General features: G+C 53.8%; 3 protein-coding genes across 3 annotated transcripts in view; 1 reads left to right on the top strand and 2 right to left on the bottom strand.

Annotated features, from left to right (window-relative positions):
- Nucleotides 1-2,832, top strand: part of CSUI_001359 (brix domain-containing protein) — a 3,306-nt gene extending 474 nt beyond the window's left edge. The window contains exons 2-3 of the mRNA XM_068061565.1: nucleotides 626-1,794; nucleotides 2,439-2,832. Of these exons, the coding sequence (XP_067926461.1) occupies nucleotides 893-1,794; nucleotides 2,439-2,739 (1,203 nt within the window). The 5' untranslated portion in view covers nucleotides 626-892 and the 3' untranslated portion in view covers nucleotides 2,740-2,832. The remainder of the gene's footprint in view (nucleotides 1-625; nucleotides 1,795-2,438) is intronic.
- A 1,042-nt stretch (nucleotides 2,833-3,874) lies between these two features.
- CSUI_001358 (uncharacterized protein) lies at nucleotides 3,875-10,282 on the bottom strand. Its single transcript, XM_068061564.1, has 7 exons — nucleotides 8,252-10,282; nucleotides 7,855-7,920; nucleotides 7,170-7,219; nucleotides 6,831-6,927; nucleotides 6,365-6,472; nucleotides 5,570-5,767; nucleotides 3,875-4,850 (listed from the first exon to the last, which is right to left on the bottom strand). The coding sequence occupies exons 1-7, from the start codon at nucleotides 8,673-8,675 to the stop codon at nucleotides 4,204-4,206; spliced, it is 1,590 nt and encodes a 529-aa protein (XP_067926460.1). The 5' UTR covers nucleotides 8,676-10,282; the 3' UTR covers nucleotides 3,875-4,203.
- A 627-nt stretch (nucleotides 10,283-10,909) lies between these two features.
- Nucleotides 10,910-15,129, bottom strand: part of CSUI_001357 (ring finger protein) — a 10,155-nt gene continuing 5,935 nt past the window's right edge. Inside the window, exons 4-9 of the mRNA XM_068061563.1 lie at nucleotides 14,523-14,609; nucleotides 13,864-13,994; nucleotides 13,550-13,610; nucleotides 12,526-12,588; nucleotides 11,797-11,981; nucleotides 10,910-11,411 (exon numbers count right to left, since the gene is read on the bottom strand). Coding sequence (XP_067926459.1) covers nucleotides 11,339-11,411; nucleotides 11,797-11,981; nucleotides 12,526-12,588; nucleotides 13,550-13,610; nucleotides 13,864-13,994; nucleotides 14,523-14,609 — 600 coding nt within the window. The 3' untranslated portion in view covers nucleotides 10,910-11,338. The remainder of the gene's footprint in view (nucleotides 11,412-11,796; nucleotides 11,982-12,525; nucleotides 12,589-13,549; nucleotides 13,611-13,863; nucleotides 13,995-14,522; nucleotides 14,610-15,129) is intronic.

The following is a 15,129-nucleotide window of genomic DNA, read 5'->3' as shown; positions in this document are numbered from 1 at the left end:
GGCATACAGGGCGGCGGCGCAGAATCAAAGCGCGGGCGTTACAGTGTCCGTGCTATCTTTCTGTTGCATCACTGCGGCTACGCTCGCGCGGACACACCCTGGAAGCAGAACGTGCAACTTGAAGGCAGCGGAGCAGCATCTGAAAGCATCAAGAAGTGTGAGCTGACTCAGAAGTAGCTTGTGGAATCAAGTTTCGCCCTTATCCAATTTAGAGTGTCCCGCAAGATTCAACGAACCACGGAGAGGGAGTCTACGCAACTCCAGTAGGAAGTCCGGGAGGACGCACTTAGCGGGTCGAGTTGCGAGGGCGCTCGAGCCCCTTGTGTCCCAATAGCAACGAACTCGTTGAAGTGTTAACAGGCGCAGTCTGGCGCTTCTGCACGTGTTGTATGAATCTGGGCTAGCGTACGGCTCAGCTGAAGCATGTCATTCTGGTTGTGTAGCGGCTTAACGAAAGGTAGCGAGGGAGTGCCACCGTTGCGGGCTTGGTTGCATGCGAACAAGCATGGAAGACCCTGGCGCATGAAGCCCCGTGTGCACATGCGCATGAGTTTTTTTTCCGTAGAGTAAACGGTTGTGCCGTATCTCACTTGCAATCTCATGTGCCCGGCCTTTCTATCTCCAGGAGGTTTACCCTGAGCGCGGGGGCAAGGTGGGAAGATTGCCCAGGCGAACAACACTCCGCCCTCCCCCCACAAATGCTCGTCGTTGGGCAGGCATGCGAATCGAAGTGTTGCTGACGTAGCTCTGCGCCAAGTTCGCCGTCGCTACTGTGATCTCGGCTAACTGTTTCGCCAGCACGACGGCACTCTACTTCTCGTCGTCGCGGTTTTGTGTTGATGGCTCTCTGACTTGTTCTATTGTAGTCAAGCATTTTACTCTTTCAGTAGTCATGGGGGCCAGCAGCGGTTTGAACCTGACCATTGGCCGGGTCGCGAAAACCCGGAAAGGCAAGCGAGTCCTTAACTCTCGGGGTCCTCAGCTCCTGGAGCCTACGAAGAAACTTCTCCTGATGAAGGGAAACAAAGCAAGCATGACCGTTCAGCAGATTTTGTCAGATATTCGGGACCTGAAAAAGCCCGACGCTGTATACCTTCACTCTCGAAACCAGAAGGATTTTCATCCGTTCGAAGATATTCAGACAGGTCAGTATTTGTGCGAGAAGAATAACTGCGGAGTCTTCTGCTTAGGATCCAGCTCGAAGAAGCGGCCTAGCCGCCTTGTCCTCGGCCGCATGTTCGCCAACGAGCTCCTCGACATGTATGAGCTCCAAGTAGTTCACTACCTCGGGAGCTCGTCGTTTTCGGGCGTTGAAAAACCCCGCTTTGGGAGCAAGCCTCTGGTGCTTTTACAGGGCGCAGCCTTCGAATCGACCGCTGTGATGAAAGGCCTCCGCAACCTGATGGCGGACATCTTCAGAGGCGGAACAGACTGCGCCCCGGGGGGATCGGCGAAACTTCATCTCAAAGGAATCGACCGCATCCTCGCAATTACAGCACTCGAGTGCGATGCGGCACAGGCTCACCTCAGTAAGAAGCTCCACTTACAGGCAGGGGGGTCGACCCTGACTACCGAAGGTGCGGCAGCTACAGCTGTGGCGGCTACACTTCCTCCAGCAGAACACCCAGAAGGCGAAGCGTCACTCGAAACTGATGTTGCGGGAATCGGGGGTAGCGGAGTTACAGGGCATATTATCTGTCTACGGCAGTATCGCGTTACAATGCAGAAGGGCGAAGCCGGGAGCAAGGCACCCCGCGTTGAGCTTGTTGAAGTTGGGCCCCAGATCGACATGAGGTAGGGCATGTCGCAGTTTCTTAGTTGACATTTTCGAGGACCGCTTTGTCGTGATGTCCTTAGGGCAGTGATCGTGGACTGTAAACATCTTTGAGCTTTGGGCGCAGGTCGTTGTAAGGGACTCCGCCGGATTCTTACAGGGGTGAGCGATAGAGATCGGACCTAGCCAGGGCGCTTGTGGCGAGCACGATAGGGTAACGCACTCGTTCGCGGAGTTGTTCATTTCTCCTTAGCCGGTTGTCAATAAAGACAAACATTGATTTACAGCCGGGGGCTGTCTGATCGGTGTAGGGTCGGAGACATCAAATTTCCGACCAGCAGAGTGAGCCAGCGCGGCCGTATGTAGTGCTCTGTCACCGGGTCTCGAACAGCTGTTCTATCGGTTGTGGGATCCCGACTCAAGACTGCTCGGGCACGTAGTTCAGCACTGACACAAGAGCTAACACTGCCTTTGCCGTCGGGGTTCTGTGGTGCTGTTCGGGTCTCCCAAAGTGGTAGTCCTCTTCTCTAGAACGCCCTGGCATTGCAACATCGGGAGAATGTGGAGGAGGGCCAGTCTGCGGCACAACGCCCCAGACAAGTGCTGATCGAGAGGCCGGCGGGTATGGACCGAGCGATTTGCAATTTCTGTGCACGTCTCTTAGGCTGGATCGTCACCGACTGGCAGATCCAGACCGGTGGAAGCGGGCCACGAGGACGAGTGACGTTTCAAAGAAAAAGGCAGAGGCTGCAGCGCCTGGTCGCGAGAAGGGCAAGAAGCGGAAGAACGTCACCACAACTGTTACCAGCGATGTCATCGGGCGCGTTTATGTAGACAAGCCGGACTGGAAGGCTCTCGATAAGCAAAACGTTCTGCTGATGAAACAAAACCGGAAACGGGCAAAGCTCGCCTCCGAAGGAGAAACACGCGGAACAGCGAGTGCCGAGTCTCATTCTGATTCTTAGCACCGTGGAAAGGCTCTTCCCCTCCTCACGAACTATCTCGGAAAATGCTTTCTGGTTGTTCCCGGGATACAGGCTTCCATTACTGTGCTAGAACTTGCCAACTCAGCTACGTTTCTTCACACCGCTATTCGTGCCGGAGTAATACTTGAACGAATACCTACATGCCTCTCGGCAGCACCGGTTCTCAGAGCAGCTGAGACTCCTGCTGGACTAATCAGACCTCTTCTTAGAGTTACACTCCCCCAAGGTTTTTGGTCAACTATCTCACGTACTGGAGCCCGAGAAGACGGCTTTGCTGCAGTCAACATGGTGTACAGTGTTGCCGCCAGTCGGTCTGCCATGGAGAAGCATGACTCCGCGGAAGTGATTGGAGCGGAGTCGCTAGGTCAGTCGGGGCATGCACACGCTCGTAATCGCATAATCCTGAGTGCGAGGAACGAGAGTCCTGGGCGGCTCCGAAGCAAGCCACAGCCTGCACACGCGGAACAGTGTCCGGCAGCGGGTGTCCTCTGGACGAAGGACAAAGCCGGCCCTTTGCCGGGTGGATGTTGGATGAAAGCGCTCGGATCGCGAGCCCTGCTTTGGCTGTTTCCTCTCTCAAGGCAGCAGCGTTAGCTGACCAGCTAGCGAATCGGTGCTAGGTATCAACCGACACACGTGTGATGAGCTGAGATAGATTTACTTCCTTCGATCTGACTGCACCTTCGCGTGCGCTCGCCTTGGGGGACCGTCGCCTTCCTCCGCACTACCGGAGCGATAAACAACACATGGCGAACAATGTTACGGATCTTCAACAGGTAGATCGAGTGATGATAACGAGTCGGATCTAAGGAGTGATGCCAGGGATGACGTCGAGGTGGACGGGCGGTGCAAAAGCGCCAACAAGTAAAAGGCACACCACGGCCGCCGGCCAATGGAGGGTGCAACAAGACGAGCAACTCAGTAACGATGTCGCCGGGAACGAAGATGAGATCCTTGCTCAGATTCTTCGAGCATGCGCGCACTGGCCACTGAGCCGACGCCGTAAAGGCAACCTGCTACGTTCTTGACAAGTTTGTATAGTGAAAGTTTCGCAAGCAACCACGACCTGCTTCCCTGCAAACGGATCACTGCTGTCGCGAGGAAGCACGGTTCACTGTAGTGAGAGGTGCGGTCCGTAGCCGAAGCACATCAATCCTGGGTAGGCTTGGCCACAGTGTTTACCCCGTCTACCTCTACGACACGCTACCCTCTGCTGGTTCTCCCTGGCGTGCTGTTCCAAATCATTACGTATCCCCTGTACCTGTTGCGCCTCATGTCTGCGTCAACATGAGACAGCCCCCGCTATGGCCACTTTCGCTCCTGCCCCGTCTCTTCTAGTCGCTGACATCCGCCTGCAAGTAGGCCACCGAGTTCTGCACCTTGGCTCGCGTTACGTTCCTCGTGGCGTTGTGTGCCGTCTCCACTGCACTCACTGATCAGTTGCTATCCAGGCTTGTTTCCTCGGTGAAGAGCCGAGCGGCCGTCCCGCGTCTGTAGTTTGCGCACGAAGCCAGCTCCCTCGACGACGCAGCTGATGTTCAGCTGCTCTCTGACGCAGCTCGAGCACTCGTGAGGTGTATTTTCCCAGCTGTCTTCATCATCGACGTCGATAGGTGCTTCCTCATCTCCCTCCTGTGGTACCGGTAACCGCGCCTCACTCTCGTTTGTGGATGACCCGAACACAAAAAGACTAGGGCGCGATGTACCTTTGCCCTGTCCTTTTCCTTTTTCTTCAGATCGCGATGCCATGGCAGAATCACCGGCGACTTGTCGACTCTGAGCTTTTGATGCAGCAAGACCCCTGACCACACCTACACTTTCAATTGGCGCGTGCCCTGTCCCCCTACTGAAAGCAGAAACTCCCAACTGGGATTGTTGCAGCTGACGGCGTGCGCGCAGCGCCTCGGCGGCGGAGCTATCCGGGAATCCGGCCGGTGTGTGATGGGAACGCAGACTTTTCTCCTGCTGCCGCTGCAGGTCTTTGAAGTTTCGACGCATGCATGCCACAACTACGGGGAGTGAGATTTCCCCTTGTCCAAAGGCTTCCATGAGAGCGTCGAAACGCTCTACTGGGGGAGAGCAGCGCGCGCCTGGAAGGCCAACAAGAGCACAGTTCCTCTTTCAGTGCAAGACAGGCGATCTTGTCTAATCAGCTCGCTGCGGTTTCCCCGTCCAGTCTTGACTTCTTCAAGCTGTGTGCAACGAAGACCGTTCCACGTGCTTGGAAAGGAAAGAAGCACCTCAGCAGTAAACTATTGAAAGAACAGTCATGCTTCAGTCATGTGATCTGAAGTTGTTCAGGACCTTTCTATCTTGCTCTGAAATTTCGACCGCCAGACCTCTTGAGCAGTACCGTGCTCTGAAGACACAGAGCTGCTCGAAGCATAAGGCCTCAAGTCAGCCAACCCTACGAATTTTGCCGTCAGACCTGATCTTGCACCCACGAAACAAAGTGCTCGACCGGTCTAAGCATTGCGGAATGCCCGCACTTTCTGCAGTACAGCCTTCTACTGTCACTTGGCTACCCGTTCTTTCTGCTCATGGAAACACCCTGTGTACGTGAAGCATATTTCCGCGTACAACGAGAGCCAAAGGTGCCGAACCGCCAAAACTCGACAGTAGTACTGCCTACTGCCTCCGTGTGGGCGGACACCGCAACCTATACACCTCTAAGCAGAGCATTGCCGGCAGAAATTCATCGGAATAGATGAATAGAAATTGGCGCATCAGTCCCCTCAGTTCCAGAAGAAGAAAAAAAGCGTCTCGGTGAAGAGACTCTCCACGTGTTCGTGCGACCATATGTGCTTACCTGTCACCATCCCTGCTTCGTTAAGCGAGAATTCAAAGAAGCACGTGCATCTCTCGGAGCTGTATTGGGAGCCGGAAGACGCCTGACCTGCGTCGAGTGGTTCACAGCACGCATTCTCCTGGGATTCTGGCCCCGGTCTGGATGTCTTGGCGGCTCCGTGCATAATGCCGTAGAACTTGATAGTCGTGGGGCCCCCAGCTGAAAGTCAAAAACGAGCTGACATCCAGCGGATGTAAGGGCATGCACTGACAACAGGCTGCGCGATTTGAACGCGGTCGCTGCTAACCAGTCGCGGACGGGAAAAGGGAAGAGACGACGCCGCGTACACATCGAACCGAGCCTTCTTTTCTACAGTCCCGGGTCTACCCAAGCAACTGGAGAGTCGCACTTGGGAGCCTCCTTGTCAAGTGATTAGCGAAAGATGCCGCCCGGGGAGTAACCCCTACACCTGTCTCAGGGTGCGGCGTAACACCGCAGGTAGACTGAATAGCGAGCACAAGAAACTTCTGCGCCTACGCTTGAACGTACTCTAGTACCTCTTCGTCGCGTCGGGGAAGAAGGAGAGGAAGTGAACACTAGTTCCTTAGCAAAGCCCGAGTGCTTTTGCGCGGACAAAAAAAGTAACGGACAAGGTTCCAGCGGAACAGCCTTTTCTCCCCAACCGACTCAGCCTATCAATAAGTCTCTTTTTTCTAGCCTTCATCATGAGAACTCAGTCAGACGAGGTCAGGTCTTCGATTCCTGAAAATTCAAATGTAGATCCCCGGTCCAGTCATACTCTTTCCCGACACTTACCTCCTCCTTGCTGACATATGCGAATGCCGAGGGTCTTCTCGTATATGCGGATCTTCTCTTCCCAAGAATGCAACGCGTGGTCACGCTGCTTCTGCACCAGCCTGTACTCTACTCGCGCATCCAACGGCAGAGACAAGTAGCGCCCCATAAAAAGACCGGGACACTACGCATAGCAGCTCGAGAAACTCGACGCAAATACGCGGGCTGAAAACGCACATCCCAATCTGAACGCTCGAGAAAGCTCCGGTCAGTGGTCCACCAAAGGCTCGGCTAACCGGCCGGAGCCGTGGAGTCTTGACTGATGAATTATTCCAAAGGTGGAATGCGCATAAGGCGAGCTTATCTCAAATAGAGAGCCGCGAGGCGCGCAAAGAATAGACTTCGTGATCGCAGGTCGGCACGGACTAACCAGAAGACAGCACAAGAAGAATGCAGTCGCAGAAGAGAGGCCGTGTAAGGTCTATACCATTGCGAATAGCCTCGAGCGCCGCTTTCTCCTGATTTCCATACGCAACAAGACTTCCCAGCTTTTCGGGTAAAATCTTCAGCTCCTCGTCGATTGCCTGATCAACTCGAACACGTCGAAGGGAAACACCCATGAAAGTGACCAATACACCGAACACTGTCTGGGAAACTACGTATTTTTGAAATCATATGCTGAAAGCTGCATTCTACGGAACCCGTGGTGGTAGTAGTGAACTCTGCAGCATGGAGACGCGACGACCTTCGATGCACCGCATTCGGACCACAACCCAGACTCCATCCTTATGAGACCCGTCACAGGCCTCGGATGCTGACAACCTACCTTGTCTTCTTCCTTCAAACGTTCGATGAGGTGAAGATTCTGCTGTCTTTCTGAACGGAGAAACAGGCAGGAGGCAAACAAAGGGTTTGTACCTCCAGCTCAATCTCAGAACATCTATGCCACTTGCGGTGCTTTCAACAGACACTTGAAGCTTTGTGGTCCCGAAGGTTTGTAGCTCGAGAAGCCGAAATCGCAGTGCCTCGTGAATACCATCAGCGGCACCACAGACCCAATTTTCATCGAGCGTCGCCCCTTCTACCAACCCCGACGGTCCTTCACCGGACTGTATCTCCATCCACCAACCTGAAAGCTGCTCCTCAGGGAGATTGCTGTTGGCTTGGCATCCGTATTTCTCCACCTTCGCGCAGAACCTGCTGATTTCTTTTCCCGATCGCGCTGTGCCCATACGTGCTTCAGTTACTTCCGCAGCGAATCGTACACACACCCTGCGTGTGAGCATCTGGTCGGACGGTCAGAGCTACTGCGGAGATTCAAGAGGCCAGTCTAAAGTTGGGTTTGACTGCGGAGGAACATATGTCTGTGCACGGCGCGGTTGTACTGCGGACTTTCTTGCTTATACGCAGTAATAGAGACTTCTCTCACATTCAAAAAAAAGAAAGTATGAAGGACGTTCCGCTTCGCAATCTGGCAGCAGATATTGAAAAAGTCACAAGAGGAAACTCACTCGACGCGAAGAGCCGCGACTGATCCTTCATATCGTGAGTCTCCTCAACGAGCTTCTTGATGAGATCTGAAAAAAAAGGCAGCGGGCACGCTGCTTGTTCTGTGGAACCCAGTGCGAAGGGTCCTTGATCGCGTTGCTGTGCAAACAGAAATTTTCGATTCTGAGGACCTCTATCCTCCGGCTACTTCACTTCACACGATGGGAGAGGGTGCAGGCAAAGCAAGAAGAGTACACGCTCTTCCACGATGCTCTAAGAGCTCGTGACAGATGCACGTGAACATTTTGGGACCAACGAACTACCCAGGACGGCTCACGAGCAACCCCACGTCCGAGCGCGACTGCCCGGGAACGCCGGCATACAGACTCCACTGAACGGAGAGGAACACGAGTAACGTACCTGCCTCAGGCTGGAGTTGTTCAAGGGTTTCATAGAGCCTTTGTCTATCGCTGTCTATACAGCGTGTCGTGTCCTTCTCCAAGGAGCTACGGAGCCTCGCAGCTGCCTGCCTCATTTCAGATAATCGTTTGGAGGCACTCCCTGAGGCAGACTTGCTTCTTGTCTCGAAAGGCTGATGGGGATTCTGCTGGAGCAACACAGAGGCGTCCTGGGCCGCCAGCGGGCCAGCCACGCCCACGGTGGACAACCTGGAAGGCGTCTCGGACTGGGCGTGCAACCCGTTCCTCACGGCACCTCGCTGTGGCGTGCTTGCGGTGAAAGACTTTGCTGTGGAGGGCGACAAGAGGGCACTCCGCGAAGCACCCGGACACGTCTGGGGGCTTCGCTCATCCTCGTTCGCGACAGTGTTGACCGCTGTATGCATCTTCGTGAGGGATTATCTTTCTCGGCTAAGCAGCCCGGTGACAGCTGAAGAGGCGCGCCAAATCACGAGCCGGGTTGGGAACTGTCACGAAATGGTGCGCTTGGGAAAGTGAGGGAAAGCCGAAGAGAACCGCGGGGTCTTTGGTGGGGCCAGGGAACGCGCGAGCCAGACAAATGACGTTCCCCACGAGTGCGCTCATCTCCCAAACTCAATAGCTGTTCCCCACTGCTCGTCGCGACGCAGAAGCACACGCCTATGAACTGTGGTGAAAGAATGCGAGGGACACACACATTGTTTCACACGGATGCTCGAAGCAGCGCAAGCCGCTGCCGGTGACAGAAACGAATGGGGCGTCAGACCTTAACACAGAGTAACAGGCTTGACAAAAAAAAGTGAGGGCAGAGACACCATAACGAGGCAACGGAGGCCACGCTGCTACGGACCAGCCGACCACCTGGCCCTGTGGTGACTGCACACTGATTGACTTCAGGGCACGCACCCGCGCAAGGTTAGCAGAAGAAGAAAAAGAGCCAGAAGCAGCGCGTAGCCCGCTGCGTCCGCTCTTTTCGGGAAAAGACTGCTGACGAAGAAAAGCACCCCAAAACGGCACAGAGAATAGCTGCGGTAGAGGGCGGTAGACGGCTGCTTTAGAGAACCTGAGGCAGGTTCCGCCTACGCATAGGCCCGAAGGGAGAATATGAGGAACGCGACCGGCCCCAACAAAAATTACGTTGAGGTGAAAGATGGACAGTGAGAGCAGTCACACCAGGCCATCGGGCAGACGCAAGGGGTCCGTGTCCACGGGCTCATGTCTGAGATACTCGGTAGGACACTGATCAAGCAACAACCGGGACAATTTAGAAAGATATATTTCAGCTGTCGAGGAAACTCTGATAACGTGAAGTGGATGAGACCGCTACCGGTCGTGAAAATCAACAGCTTACAACGGCTGCAGGCCCTCGCATGCCCCAAGAGCAACGGGTTTTGTGTGAAGCTCCCGAAGCATATGCGCTCCCTGCACGCGCCTGAAAACCTTTAAAAGCAGCTTCTAATAGCGAGCTTGATCCACTCCACGGTAGAACATGCAAGGAGCGCTTTAGAAGACCGTTACCGATGCGCCCGGAGAGTTTCGTGAAAAGGCATGCAGATGCTCTGGTGTCATTTGCGCTGTCTAAAACAGGCCAAGAAACTGTGGACACTCGTGTAGCTAACGGTCTTGCTGTTCTGAATTTCTTCGTCAAGGTCGGACAGGCTTTGCAGACAAGTGGAGCACAACATCAGCACCCCCCTTGTCGAGTTAGAATAACGCCTTGTCTTGTGGAGGGGGCAACACGCTGAAGGAGCTGCCGCAGCACGTGTGTCGACACCACTTGGAAGCAAGAACACAGAGGGCCCCAAACGATTTACAACCTCAGCGTCGAAATGAACTTCAGAAAGAAATCAGGTCTGTTTTGACGCACGTGAAAATCTTTGCTACTTTATGAGGCCCATGGCTTCTCGTGCGGACGCGGTAGAATGTGTGTGTCGCCCGCTTTCCGGCGAAGACCTGGCACAAGCTGTCACACACTGTGTAAGTACTGTCAGCTCCTCGCTTCGGGCGAAGGCACAAACTGCGCAAACTGCAAATAAGCGCTCCATTCCTGATGCCCTGGGTCAGAGGTCAGGTTCGCACAGTTGGACAACAGCTTGAGCACCGACCAGACCCTGGCCTACGGCTGCTGTGCCGAGCTCCAAAGAGGAACGCCAGAACCTTCGCATGCGAGTGTGCTATGGTTACGTTAGTTCATTCAGAGATGGCGAAAACACTTCAAAAACTAAACCAACGGCAGACAACGGCGCTTAAAGCTCACGCTCCTGCCGCGTTCGAGGCAGAGCATTCTAAACAATGAACAAAATCTCTTTCTTCCAGACAGCGCCCTTCGTCCGGGCGTCTCGATGAACGTGACGCAGCTAAGAAATCGAAGCTAGTCCGACCTGAGGCTACGCGAAGCAGTACTGCCGTAGTCTTTGTCGAAGAGTTCGCTTCAGTTGTGATACAAACTCGTCGCTGGCTTGTTCGACGCACGTGACCCCCCGTGAGTGCAGTCCTTGCTTGTTTTCCCGGTGTCCCGTGTTTTTACTGGTTTCCCTTTACTTTGTCCACGCAAGCCGTCTTCCACGTGGCCGACTCCTCGTAAGTCCCACAAAAAAAACCCTGCTGGTCACTTTAAAATTTCGCATAAAAAGCGTCTTGGGGGATAGCTTTGTAACGCATGCTACATTCCACCTCTTCTGCAAAACATTCGGCCACGCGGCAAAGAAACCGCTGGCAGTAAGTCGCAGACGCAACCGAAGAGAAACGACATATGGCAAAGACATTTACATGTCGAAGTCAAAGAGCGGTCTCGACAAGGGATCACCACAAAAAGCTCTACCATCTCGCACAAGCCGGCTAAGGAAAGCGTCTGCTAAGGGACCGGAGTGCAACTTCGAGCAACCAGCAAAAAAGCGCGTTCACGCCTGATTCCTCGTGCCGAACTTTTTGCTACACTCCATCTGGCACCGATAGTACGCGCGCGCTTGATCGTGGTACTCTGCATGACGTCAGTAATGCAGAAGACCGCAGTCGGCTTCTCAATCTCCCCATGCGCCCGGAAAACATCCTTCGAGATCCGTCACCAGAACTAAGTGAAGAAACTCCACCCTTTCTCCTCTGCTCTCCTTGTACTTCCCTCACGAGCAGTCGTCGTTAAAGTCCTGAACACAGATCAGCCGAACAAGTTGACGCCCTTTTATCAAAAGTACGCGTTGCCGGATCGACACAACATCCTGATTTTCACGACTCCGAGAGTTTCCCTGGAAAGCTGTTCAGCTCCTTGTTCCCTCTGCCCCGTAGTGCTCCTTCGCAGCTTGTGTGCGCCTCTCACAGACGTGTCTCCGCATAGACACACCCAGGGGTGTGCGAACAATCTAGGGATCTGTGTGAGTTTCTCATTTTTCGGCAGAGCAACAAAAGGACAAGAGGCTCACCTGGTCTTAGTTGCTTCTTTGTATCCAGCTCTTCGGTGCACGGGCTCCTACAGCCGCGCGACTCCAAGTTTTGCAAGGCAAGGTTCAAAGAACAGGCTCAAACTCTCTTCACCTTCTTGTCCCCCCTCCTCCGCCTCCTCCCCTGCGTCTCCCAGGACCTGCTGAAGACCTGGATCTACCCGAACTCTCAAAAGATCCAAAATTCTCCCGGTTTCGCACTTGCGACAATCGCCCGCCTTCGTTAGCCGTGTCTCCTCTCCCGACCGGTGTGCTATGTCCCACAAGCATTACTGAGTCCTGAGAGTGCACATCTAACAGGAGGCACCACCGAACAATGATTCACCGAAGCTCAGCTAAAAAAAAAAAATGCCTGCGAGACTCCATCGAAATAACATCAACTCCTCATCTCCGCGAGATGAATGCAATGAAACCTGATGCCAACACTGTGGCGGAAAAACCAAAAGGCTGCATGCCGCCCCGGGTAGTTTAGTTACCACACAAAACCTGAGAAGGTAAAGCACCGAACTGTGCCCTTCCTCTTGCACGCTGAGCGCAGCTTCTCAACCGATGTCCAAACGGACAACAGTAACCGAAATGCACACGTCTAAACGTATAAACGTTTCTCTAAGCTCCGCAAAGTCCGAAAGAGACAAAGGAGTGATCAGTCCCCAGTGGACAGAAAGAAGACAGCAGCTGCATATCCTCGGGAGCAGGTGAAGCGAGTAACACCGGAGAACAAGCTGGGTGGGGCACAACGGCAAGCGCGTTTCCTGATCTCTCCCCTCGAGACTGTGGAAAAACACACGCTGCCTTAGCAAGGACCGGCACAGCAAAAGCTCACCCTGGCGTCCGGAACTTCGGCCAACCTCGCAGAGGCCTGCACGTGAAAAGAAACGTCGCGGATCTGAGACAGCACACAACGACACTCTGCCGTCGAGAAAGCATTCCTTTCTTGCACAAATAAAAGTGGCGTCAGATGCGGCACGTCATTCACATCTCGAAAAAGCGCATTCTAAAATCGCAGGATTGGGCCGCAAGCGACTGCTCTAGCACCGGCTACACAAGGAGATCAGCTGCAATCCCCGGTGCCCGTTGTGCTTCGGCGGAGTGCCGACACGGGCCTTTTCCGAACTACAGGGGGATCGCGTTTTCTGAGCGGTTCGATCCAACGGACTGCTCCGCTGCCGGCACACCTCCACCGCTAGTAGAATGTGTTTAGTCGTTCTGTGTCCTCGACCAGTTCCGCCCTTCTACGAATTTCAAATGAATGCTGCGACCTTCGGCAGGCCGTCGCTTCTTGCTCCTCTCTATCGTGCTTCGGCGACTGAAGTGCTTTACAAATGTGGAATGCTACTTTAGTTGGGTTTTTCTTTTCAGTCCTGCATAAAGTGATACACGGGTTGCTTCCATTCGAAACTTCTCCAAGTGCCGCTGTGCAACGAGCGGCCGAGTGTTCCCGTCTAGACGGGAGCGTTCCTTTTTTTTCATTAGAAAGGACTTAGTGCGTACCCTGCACCAAAAACCAGTCACCACCTCTCCAGGTTTTCCCTTGAGACTAAACCCGCGTCAAACCGGTTTATTCAACAACGTGTCCAAACACTGCGTGTCACTTGATGGTTGGACACATGTGTATTGAGCTCTCAATTACCGTGTAATACAGAAATGACCCCGAACGTTCCAGCCCCCGTGTTGCACACGACGCTTCTAGTGTCTGTACATGGTAGGACGTAAGACTCTCCGTACGCTCGGCGGAAGAAACAGAAACAATATCACACGGACATCTTCGGCAATCTGCATGATGTGCGGAGACGCACGCGCCAGCAGTTACCGATCCTGCACGCGTGCTCTGGGGAAGGGCAACCTACCTGCTGACGAAGTTCCTCGATCTCTTCAAGGCGCTGCTGGATTTTCTCCGTTAGTTGACGCCTGCGCACCCACCCCAGAAAAAGAAGCGTCAGGGAATAGAACGGGCAGGTGAGTGGCTGTATATATGCAATGCTATGAACTGAAGCTCCTTCCAAGAAACTCTACGCTAGGAAAGACCTCCTCTCTTCTCTCAAACTACTGTGGGGGTGTGAATTCGGAATGACTACCGCGGGTATCTTCTTCCCGCAGAAGCAGCTCTTGTAAGGAAAAAAACCGAGAAAAAAGGTACAGCAAGGTGTGTAGTCGAACGCACTTCTCCTCCTCTCCTTTGCGTCGAGCGTCAAGAGCATCCTGTTGTAGCTTTCTGTGCAACTCCTGAAGAACCCCGTGTTGTGTTGTCACTCTCTCGCACTCATGCATGAGCGCTGTCGCCTCGTCTTCCATCTGAGCACGCTCAAACGAAACACACAGCAAACGAGTATAAGCTGTACAAATACGCTAAGCGCGCCTATCTCCGAGCCAGACGAGGTCGTCCAGGAAGGTTGGAATGTGGTTGCTCGAAAGCACTCTGACAAATTGCCAGAAGAGATGCAGAGCGCTGCTGCCGGCACACATATACTGCGTAAGCGTTAGACAGCCGAGAGAAGCGCCGATACGCCAAGGGGAGTCACATACACAGTGTGCTACACAGGCGAGGTCACCTTCCTCGTCAATTGCAATATACGCAGCGAAGCATCTCCGCCAATGCGCTAGCAGATACTTTGCTCGCAAGCTGTACCTGTGCGCTACCGTAGGAAAGAAGGGTTCCCGAAATGCCCGGAAAACCCTGAATACAGAGGCGGCCGTAATGCTCGTGAACTCCCTGGATTACAGGCCTCGCCGCCCAAATAAACACGTGTTTGACTTGCTCGAGGAAAGATAGACAGGGCGACAGCAACAAGTCTTTTTCTCCACAGAAGTTGCCACACTTACAGCAGAAATAACTACTTCTTCTCTGGTCACCTGGCTTTGGAGACCTGCAACAGACTGCTGCGCCGCCCGAACTGCTTCCTGACACTCCTGTAGGAATACGGAACCACAGTATCGGAACGCCGCCATCCGACATGGAGCCGCATTTCCATCGACGAATGTGCCAAGGAAAGACAAGCCGAACACAACAACTGCCGTCGCCTACGGGCAAGTCCTCAGGACGAAAACGTAGTCCGTGCTCATTCTGTAGAAGGATGAGCGACGAAACCAACGACAGCTATGCAACATGAAGAATGCGCACACGGATGAATTGTGCGCGGCGTTCACGTACAACGAGTATAACCACTTTTGTCAGGAGCGCACCCGAGAGCGACTGAACACCGTGAAGTATTTCTGTTCGGAATCAACGCGTTTCTGTTGCAGCAGGAAGCAAATTCGGTTCTTCCCCTGCAAAATTCTCTAAGACAGTCTAATGATTCGTGGAACCGGAGAATGTTAACCGAGCCGCATTTCGTACAGGATGAAGACAAAAGCTCGTAACAGACCTCCCACGGCTGAAAAGCCTTCTACACTGGCAGCAACTGCAACGGCCGCCTATGGACCTATATAC

Source organism: Cystoisospora suis, assembly GCF_002600585.1.
Source record: "Cystoisospora suis strain Wien I chromosome Unknown contig_541, whole genome shotgun sequence".
Lineage (NCBI taxonomy): Eukaryota > Apicomplexa > Conoidasida > Eucoccidiorida > Sarcocystidae > Cystoisospora > Cystoisospora suis.
This window is presented reverse-complemented; position numbering and strand designations above follow the sequence as displayed.